Source organism: Molothrus ater, chromosome 3 (assembly GCF_012460135.2).
Source record: "Molothrus ater isolate BHLD 08-10-18 breed brown headed cowbird chromosome 3, BPBGC_Mater_1.1, whole genome shotgun sequence".
In the NCBI taxonomy this organism is placed as follows: Eukaryota; Metazoa; Chordata; class Aves; order Passeriformes; family Icteridae; genus Molothrus; species Molothrus ater.
Genome location: NC_050480.2, coordinates 58,248,779 through 58,259,307, shown reverse-complemented (window position 1 = coordinate 58,259,307; position 10,529 = coordinate 58,248,779). Strand labels below are relative to the sequence as shown.

At 41.8% G+C, this 10,529-nt stretch overlaps 1 protein-coding gene across 1 annotated transcript; it reads right to left on the bottom strand.

Moving 5' to 3' along the window:
• Window positions 1–314: 314 nt before the first annotated feature.
• LOC118685465 (pantetheinase-like) lies at window positions 315–9,504 on the bottom strand. The gene is given in 8 exon segments (XM_036381006.1): window positions 315–780; window positions 1,150–1,320; window positions 3,854–4,227; window positions 5,378–5,420; window positions 5,422–5,670; window positions 7,110–7,302; window positions 9,057–9,187; window positions 9,292–9,504. Coding segments are annotated over 8 exon segments (1,494 nt in total). The 3' UTR covers window positions 315–660.
• Between the last annotated feature and the right edge of the window lie 1,025 nt (window positions 9,505–10,529).

Here is a 10,529-nt window from a genome sequence, read left to right as displayed (position 1 = left end):
AAATTGCTTCTTTTGAGCCTTTGTGACACAAACAGTTGACAATTCTGTGCTAGGGAGATTTTCCACATCCTAAAAATGTGGCCAGAAAGATTAAAGTAGAGTCCTTCAACTGTGAGTTAGGCCATGGTATGATAACACACTGCAGTGTGCTGAGCTGAATAACTGTTTTTTTGAAGAAACATATTTTTGAGACTATTTTTCCTTTTCAAAGGAAGTTAAAATTTTCAAAGGTTCTGTTTTGTTTACAAAAGTGGCTGTTCAGAAATGTGGTGGGAAGAGTGTTGTGGAAATGGCTTTGAATACTCCAACAAAAATTTCAAATAATTAAAAACTCTCCTTTATTGGGGCACTGAATCCTACACCAGTAAAGTCAGAAGAATTTATTTTCTGTTGTTCCCAGTGTTTCTATTGTTCACAGGCCAAGCCTATGCCAACCAAAGCCACCATATAAAAATTCATACATAACATTCCAGCAGAGTATTGATTTTTGCTGCAAAATCGAGTCAATAAATCAAAGTGCAGTAACTATGCCATTAGATAAGGCAACTAGAAAAATAGAATGCCATCTTAACTATGAATATTACTATTAATTACCATTATTTGTGTTTAATTAGTGTTACAGAAATGAGCAGATGAAAGCTTGAAGGATCTGCAGTGAAATCATGCTGAAGCTTGATCTGTGGATGGAGGGTCCTTTTCATACCACCTCCCAAAGAGTGTTACACTCAAAACTGGCTTCGATGTAGTATTCCGATTTATCAGACGTCCATCAGCCAGCACCTGGTTATGAAAAGCAAAATAAGCAGGAGCATCATCAAAGCAGTACTATTGTATGGCAAACACAAAATCATATATTCAGTAATGTTGATCTAGTCAAAAGAGCTCCAATCTCAATTGGAGCTAGCAGGAAGGCTGAGAAAAATTACATTTCTGTCTTGAGGGAGATCTGGTTCTAGAGGATTTGGGGGACAGGGCAGAAGAGAATTGGCAAGGTGGACTTACTGTTTGAATACAACCAGGAAAATCAGGCAGAAATAAGGCTGCCTTATGCTCAAGGCAGAGGACAGAGGACTCTGGTAACAACTAAGTTGCTCTTGTAGTGGCTTTTTGACCGCTGATGTCTGACAAATCACAAGAGTGTCCCATTACCTCAAACTCCCCAGGGGCCAGCTGCACCCCGCTGTACAGCACTTCTGGGAAGATGTAGCTGGTGCCAAACGTGCCACTGAGGGAGAACATCTCAAACTTGGTCTGAGCCGTCTCCACGGGCTGCCCACATGTGCTCAGGTTTGTGCTGGGACACTTGAGCAGAGTGCAGATCTGTGGGGAGGAGGAAACAACAATGTATTTAGCAAGATGGTAACACTGGTGCCTTGTGTCATCAAAGCTAATGTGCGTCAGAGCAGGTGATAGTCACAGGATCTTCTTCATAATTCTTGGGTGACTCCTTTTCAGTTGTAGCTTATTTTTTACCCCTTGATCTGACTGGGTGTATTCCAGACCTTAGTCTTATAATTTTATAAATAAACTGTCTTAGTCTTATAATTTTATAAATAAATTGGTTTTGACATAAGTGCAACCAAAGCACCTTTTTTCATCTCTGAAGCCCGATTCTGTCCCTTTCACTAATTCTTTCAATCGCCAATTGTCTTATTTGAAGGTTTCTTTCCCACATGTCTTAGTAAGATGAGTTTGTGAATGGAAATTTTAGGCAAACAAAACAAAGTCTTCCACATAGGTACATTGTACAAGTGCACATCCAGATCCTTTTACTGCTAATTATACGTGTTGCTAAAGGTACTTAGATGGCCTGGTAGTCCATGGGAAATCTGAATTTGATGTTCCCTTTCCAGATCCTAGTTAATATAGGCCAAGGAGATGAAGTTAGCATCTTTTGTTACAGTTTTCTGTTAATAGTTGCAGCAGATAAAGTAGGAATCACAGTGTTTCCCTTTTGTCATGAGAGTTTATTATCCAGCTGATAAAGGTTTATAGTCTTCATGAGGAAATATGAAACAGGGCTAGCACTCCTCTGATTCAGGAATGATTTGAAGGATGTTGTCTGGTTTTGCTGATAGGTGATAGGAGTTTTTCTACATGTCTGGTATTGGGGGATAGAAGCACATTTGCAAAAAAATCAGAAGTATTATTCATCAGCAAATATGGTTTTGTGTTGAAATGCAAATAAGAGAAATAAGGAATATGTTCTGAGGAAATGAAAAAAATATTGAGGGGAAAAAGGAAGAGTAGAAATTCCTGTATTCTCTAGAACTTTCATTTCTGGCAGAGAGTATCTGGCAACTTTCACAACCACTGAAATAAGTTTTACAACCAAGCTCACCAAGAACTGAATTTATTCAAGTTACCTTCCTGGTATTAGATGAGCTGTTTGCTGGATAACACCTCCCCTCATATCCCAGAGTCTGTACCAGCTGGTACAAAATAGTGACGCTGACAGACAGAAGTAACTAAAAAAAAGTATAATCTGCTGGCACAATAACTTAATTATGAAGGCAAAGGATGTTTTCAAATAGGGCTTTAAGCAAATTCAACCAGGATGCAGCTCACTGTCTTTCCAAATATTTGATTAAAAGAGAGGAAGAGAGGATATTTCCACTAAAAGTCATAAGCCATTTAAGTAGGCTTCATTGCTATGATTTGGATAATGACAAAAAAATTAACATCTCTGTGACCCTAACTTATCAGAGCATCTCATAAAGATAGCTATGATCAACTGATTTTTAACAGCATCTCTTTGATGAAAATACAGTGAGACCACATCTGGAGTACTGTGCCCAGGCTCCTCTTTCTTTCCAGCACAAGAAAGAAAAGGAGCTACTGCAGAGTGTCCAGCTGAGGCCACAAAGATGATTAGGAATGCGGAGCTTCTCTCTTATGAGGAGAGACTATGAGAGCTGGGTCTGTTAAGTCTAGAGAAGACTGAGAGGTGTCTCATAAATACATATAAATATCTCAAAGGTGTGTGCCAAGAAGATGGTGCCAGGCTCTTTTCACTGGTGCCCAGCAACAGGACGAGGAGCAATGGCCATAAAAACACAAGAAGTTTCACCTCAACATGAGGAAGAACAACTTTTTTATATTTAGGGTGGCAGAGCATCAGGACAGGCTGCCCAGGAGTGTGGGGAAACAGAATGTAAGAGAATAGTGCAGAAGGCAATCTCACCCCTGAGGAGTTGGAGCTGTACTAATCACCAAAGATTAGAAACAGGCCTGCCCTTAATAGGCTACAGCTGTGTCCAATAAGTAGAAGAGTGCTACAAAAGAATGGGTTAGCCCCTTAAGAAGGGAGTTGGAGTTTGTTGGTTGTGCTGTGAAGAGATGCCTGTGAGAAATCACCAAGAAGGTATGGAACTTTTGCAATAAGATGACAACAAGGGAGGTCCTGGATACTCCCTTTCTGGAGACACTCAAAAGCCACCCAGATGCGTTTCTGTGTAATCTGCTCTAGGTGACTTTGCCTTGGCAGAGGGATTTGGACTATGTGATCTTCAGGTGTCCCTTTCAATCCTAACTATTCTGTAATTCAGAGGAGATTCAGAACACTGACTGCAGAAATTCACAGAAGATAACCTAAATTTAGCCAGTATTGCACACCCACAAAATAGTGAGTGCACTCTGGGCATTTAGAGGAGGTTTAGAGACCTCTCTACTGCATTTGTTGGATTTGAAGGTAAATAGGCTTGGAAGATTTAGCAACTTCTTTCCATTACTAACAAAAGGTGCTGTAGGACTCCAGAATAGAAGAGAGTCATTCTCTTCTCTTTTTCCACCATAGAGCTGAAGGTTTCTCCCTGTAAATAAGCTTCTTAAATAATCCCCTCCAAAGAATTACCTGCAGATAGTACTGTCCTTCAAAAACATGAAGGCCATCAAAAGCACCCAGCACATAAACTTCATTGTCTCTTTTCTCTGCCATCTTGTAGCTCAAGTGACAGCAGAGGTCTTTTTGGCAGACAGTGAAATTCCCCCGAGGCTTAGTGAGCTCTGTGAAAGTAAAGGGATCTTCAAAGATGATTCCTGTGAATTCATGACCATTCTGTGAGAATCTTTCAACACTCAAAGCATATGAGTTCCAGCTGACAGCAGGCAGGGAGGCAGGAGAAAGACGAGGGTGTGCATCTAGTTCAGCAATGAGGAGGTGACCATCTTCAGTTTTCATGTTGTAGGAGTATGTTCTGGCTCCAGTTGGTGCATAAATTCCACTCCCTGAGGAGAGCACAACAGTCAGCCCAAGAAAAATTTAAAAAATCCTGTTGTCCTTCTAGTTGTCTCTACTGATATCTTATCCACAATTCTACACAGATTACAGTAATTTTAGTCTCACCAAAGGTGACAGTTAGCAACTCGGTACACAGAGCTCAGCTTTGGTGAAGAATACCATTTATTCCCTTAGATAAGGTCTGCTTAGTGTAGCCAGAGGATGTTTGGGTTTTTATGTTATGTTAGGATTATATTTATGGCCTACTCAGTTCTCTTTTCTCCTGTGTGCAGTAGAGTTGATAATTCCTTTTTTCTTGGCTGATTGGTGTGAAAGGACCAGCTACTGACTGAGACAATCCAAAACACAGCAACACAGGCAAGTATCACAGGCCTGTCCACGAACAGAAGGAGACAGCAACTTTCCAGCCCCCTTTACACTGGCTGAGAACTCCTCCCCTCATGAGTGATTCACATCTGACCAGCACCAAGCAACAGAGGGAAATCAAAGGTCTGTCATACCCATCACTGCAGAAGCCTGTCAGGCATTTCAAATGAACAGTACCAAAACAATACTGTGGTTGCACAGGTCAGTGAAGATACTGGTCTAATTGAAATACACTATTCCATAAGCTTAGCTGTAAAAACAATCAATGCTACATTCTAAAATGAAGATGTGGACATCTTAGCAGTGTTACTACAACAGGCCTGAACATGTGTTTTTAATGGTTTTCTGTAACAGTGTTACATACAACTATAAAAATAAATATCTCATTTGGCAGAATAAATGTAGCCTCATATATGGTTTACGAGTATATTTACAGTTTGGCATTCAACCATAGACTTATAAGTGGAGATGAAAAGAGCCTTAAAAACCACAAAAATTTCTGTTCAGGCATAAGGGCAGTGACCTACTACTTATTTAGAGCCATTAAAAGAAAAGATAATTCTAAGAAGCTAGGGAAAATAAAACACTACAAGTTTTGTTGTGTCTTTATGAAACCAATAGGAACAGGATTCATGAGCTTTAAAATCTGGTGACTAGACTCTTCACCTTCCAGAGAAATAAAATATATTCCTCTGCAAAATCACTTTGTAGAAGGGGGAATAAGAGATTCATGGTTATCAAGATCCTTGCACAGAGTGAAAATTAAGTTACCTGTCATTTCCATGCTGGTGTTGTGAGTATTGGCAGCTAAGTAAATTGACACCCATGCCCATAGCCCAGGCAGAGTGAAACTCAATTGCAGTCAGAAAGGGCAGGACATTCATCCAAGCTGTTGGGAAGAGCACAGTGTCCACGTGCATCTTGCTCACCAGGACCACGGCAGGCTCATAGAAAAGGATGTCAAAGCAAGTGAAAATGCCAAACTTCCCAAAAGGAGTCTCAAAGGTGACAGCTTCTGGCTCTTTCGGATAATTAAACTGATTTTCTCCTAGAAAGAGATTATACTGTAGGGGAAGGAAAATAGAGAAACCAGTTAGAGGCACACTAACCATGTGTCTTGGATTCATTCCCTAAAGCTGCTCAGAATGACTAGAGAAAATTTTTGACCTGTGTTGGAAGCCCTCACAGGTAGGAAATCAGGCTCAAATTATATGATCATCATACCCAAAATACGGAACACATATTGCATATTGCCCTGGCATCTAGCTAGGAAAGCAGCCAGCTGCCTTCAGGTCTGTTGGTGTCATCTGCATAACAATAATCTCTCCACTCTCCCCACCTAGTTTATATTTCTGGCAACCCAAATGCAACCAGAAGAGAAATAGTAATGTAAGAGAAGTATGGGGGATCTGGTGCCAAGAGACAAAATTGGTGACTTTGGTGTGGAGATGCCCAAAAGCACTGAAGTACAGAGCACCAGCATGAAGAACAGGACAGTATTTGGGACGCTGCAGAGTAAAAAACAAAGGCTGTGCTGATGGGGGAAAGGCAGATGATCTCAGCCAACAGAAAAACTGAAGTTTTTGACATCCTCAGCTTTCCAACATTTTCCTTCTTCCTTCACATACATATTTATTAAGAGCCTTTTATAAATGTCCAGGTGGTCTGAATGTAAATATGGATACCAAGCTAGAAAAGAAGTTCAAGTTTACTTAACTTGTAATTCAGCACCTGGGCCATAGCAGGCTGGGGAACAGACTTGCTTTATCAGTGTTTCATTCACCCAGTTTGCTCACAAATAGATACCTTGGCATCTTTTCTCTAAACAACCAGATGAAATACTGGGCCCAAAGTGCATTAAATAAACTGACTTCACTCTACCCACACTGGCAGGATATCTGGCACATAATTCATAAACAACTTTGATGGAACTTGCAGGTAGGCACATAATACTGAACGTGGAATTTCCATTTGGTGCAAATGACCCAATATCCTTATCTCTTTTTACATCCATCTGGCATTTTCACTTGCTTTGCTATGTCCAAACAATTCCCATTGGGCAAAAACTGTGCCAAAACAGAATCAGAAATAAAGGTCCTGCCTCTCTGAAGTCAGACTGCTCATCTATGATGAAATGGATGTGAACATTGAAATCCTGGAACATGAAGTGGTAGTTTGGTGAAAAGCTGGCACTGAAAACTGAAGCTGCTCAAGCAGCAGAATTTACAGTAGTAGCGAGCTAATGAACTGAGGAAGTCAACCAAAACCATATGCCACTAAATTGCACCAGAACAATCATTTTTCATTCCAGTCTGTTTTGAGAAACAGGACAGCAAATGCAAATTTGGCATCAACACTTCATAGCAAGAGAGATATTCTTTTAAATTATAAAGAAAAACAAAACCCTGACAGTGGACAATGACTGGTATCTAATTCTCTTCCCAAACCTAGATATTTTGGAAGTAGGGGAAAATTAATTTTTGTCTTTCTAAGACCACTTTACCTTATGGTAGCGAGCCACCAGTTTCCCCTGTGTGTCAAAGATGACATCCGTGTTGTACTGGTACCGACCGTCCCTGGGGCAGCTGGGATCACTGGAGTTACACAGCTTCTTGTCCCCGATATTTGCAACCACATAGATGGAGTTATTTCTGGCCATGCAGCTGAGTCGTTCCTGCACTGGTGCTGGACCAAATCTAATGTATTTTAGGGAGGGAGAAAAACAAAATTAACAAAACCTGTGCTGTCAGTAGTGTCATTTCCACAGTACCTGGGGTCACACCAGCAGCATCTCCAACCCTGCAGCCATGGCAGGGTAGGCAGATACACAGAGTTGCTGCAGTGCTTCCTCAGATTGCTTCCTGCACCTTGGGGTAGGCCCTGGAGACCTCCCATTGGCCTCTGCAGAGACATGCCAGACAGTCTCCTTCAGCATCTGGAACATGCTCTGCAGTAAACAGATAATTCTCGGGCTGGGAAAGGGCAGGAGAGCAATCTTTGGGCGGAGGAAGACACTAGCTTGGTGTCACACAGGCAAATATTTTAGCATCAGGCATCCTGACACCTGAGGGCTGCAGCTCTGGGCCCTTAGGATGCTAAGCAAGGTTGAGCTGTGGGATAATGCAGATGATATGGTCAAGGCAATTCAGCATTCATTTCCTCCCATAGACAGGCGCACACAAACCTGTAACCATGGCCTGAAGAGCAGTGGGCTATTAATTTCGAGACATGACAGTGTCCATGTGCCAGAAGCTGGCAGCACCTCTGAAGCTTCCATACCAGGCCATAAAGAGAGCAGCCATTCATTCCCCTTTGCAGTGTGGCAATGCCTACAGCTTTGCAAGGTGTGTGTGGGCCACACAAGGAGGACCTCCATGCAAGATACACACACAGCACCAGGAATAAGGCATGCCAGACACTGATGGCAAGTGTTATATTCCCAAAAGCTGCTAGGGAAACCCCTGATTTGGAACAGTGAGGAGGCACTAAGATCACCTCTGCTAAACCTGTGTGATGCCGTAGAATAAAGACTTGCTTAGACACACTGCCACCCCACACTCCACCTTCAATGAAAGACTGTATACTTTAGCTACTTATATCTCAGCAAAAAGTTGCACATCCCTGCAACTGTGACTCTTCTTCTTGGAAGCACTGAATTATTATATTCCCACTGATACAATAGCCTGCTCTCATCAAGGAAGTGCAGAAAGCCATGATGAAAAGGGCAGACCACGGCTGTAATTCCATAGCTGAACACATATTACATGCTGTAGGAGTCTAAAGTCCAGTCCTCAGATGTAGCTTAGTTTGTCACTGCTGAAACATGCTGCCTGAATGACAGATCATGTTCTACAGCACAGAGACTCTAGCAATTCAGACTTTATCTTACCTTAACTGTGGAAAACCAAGATTAAAAATTCCTGGGATTTTATCATTTAGAAGTTTGGACTTTAATTACTGACTTCATCATCTCTTATTATCTGCTCAGAGACTACTTCCTGGCTGTCCACAAAAATGATTTGTGTGCTTTTGTTTCAACATGCCATTTGTAAAAGACAAACAAACCAAAAAATCAAAGAAATACTACTGTTAATAATTTACAGTCAGTTCTATTCAAAATAGTGTGGAAAAACTGAAAGCAGAAAAAGAAGCAGGATATATTCTGGCATCAAAAAAAGAGATTTCCTCAACTTTTAGTAACCTAAATTCTGTATGTTGTTTGAATTTCTCTTTAAAGTGTCTAATTAAAAAAAAACAAACCAAATGTTTCCCTCATCAATTAGTCATGGACATGGTATATATTTAACCATTTAAATACCTTCATACTAAATTTTAATTAAAACTTAGGTTAGAGTTGTTAGCAGTTCTTAGTAATTTAGTGTCTGCTGCTCAAGACTCCATGAGAAAGATAACAGGTTGAAATCACCTAAACCACTGCAGAAGGAATCACCTTGAGGGGTCAGTGCAGGGAATCCAATTCACCGCTGGATCAGGGATATCCTCCAGGTAGGGGTAGATGGATTCTCTTGTGAATTGCCAGCCATAGATGCCATCTTCAGGAGTCACAATGATGTGGGCACCCTGTCACAACAGGCTCCGTTTAAAGGGCACCCACCAACAGACAACCAGGAGGGTCAGCAGGACCAGGAAACACTGATGGACAGCCCTCACGGCAGCCCTCGTACCTGCTGGGCAGCTTCCTTGATGGCCCCTTCCAAGACATCCATGTTTTTGTTCATCAGGGCCAAAGCATCGCTGGCAGGGACGGGCTCCTGGGTGGGATGTGGCAGGATGACGGCGTGCTCATAGACGGCTGCCATGAAGGTGTCGGAGGCAAGGGCCTGAAGGGCTGCGAGTGCAAACACCACAGCAGGCAGGAGAGCCTGGGAAGGGAGCATGGCTGCAGCCTCCCAGCTCTAGAGTGCTCTGGAAAAACAGTGCAAAATCAACATGCACAGAAAAGAGAAGGGGGACAAAGTTTACTTTGCAAGAGGGAGGAACGAACTGCAGGTCTGTTAAAGCATTACCTTGCAACCAAGTGTGAGATATAAGAAAGTATTGCAGTACACGGTAAGGATGACACAACTAAACAAATTAAAAATGCTGGGCAATGCCAAGACTAATGGGGCCAGTAAAAAATAGGTCATTAAAATCATATCTAGAAAGCACAGGCCAATTTTTGTTGTTATACTCTTCTCTATCACTGATTACAGCAAGACTTTTTCTGTGTGGGCTCAGCTGCTACGCAGGTGGATATTGCCACCAGTGGAGCTAGTCTTCTGTGAATTTTGAGTGGCAAAACGCAGGGTAATAAAAATTTTTTCATTCTAGTATCTTGGTATTCCTCAATTCTTATGCTATGTCTCAGTACATGCAGCTTGCTTCTGAGTTTCTCTAGACCACAGAAATTGCATTAGCATCTCGCTGTATTTAGACGTCATGCTGCCAATAGGCCAGCAACAGAACTGTCCCTTGAGTTTATGCCAGTGTCTCTCCCAGTCACTTCTGTTTAGCTGAACATCACTTTCCAACAGCATTCCACCAGAAAATATTAATCTGGATAGAATAATATTTCATCTGAAATAAGGCATGTAAGTAACTCATTGCCTGTCTCTCGCTAGCCTGAAGCAAAAGAGCAGGCTAGTTCACCAGGTGCAGTAGCATGCCTGCTCCTCTGCACATCTTTCTGCTCCCTTGAACCTACTGTGCATTGAGAGGCCTTCACTTTTAATCTTCAACTCACTTCAAATCCATTTGTTCCTATGACGTTTTCCATTTTTTGACGTTCCAGTATTTGCAGTATTCTCATTTGAAAAAGGCTGTCTGAGCAGTGGGAATCAGAACAGGCTGTCTGCTTTCAGCTACGGCAGACTGTCACTGTAGAGCTGGTTCAGAAAATACAGACAGGCTGATGAATGCAGAT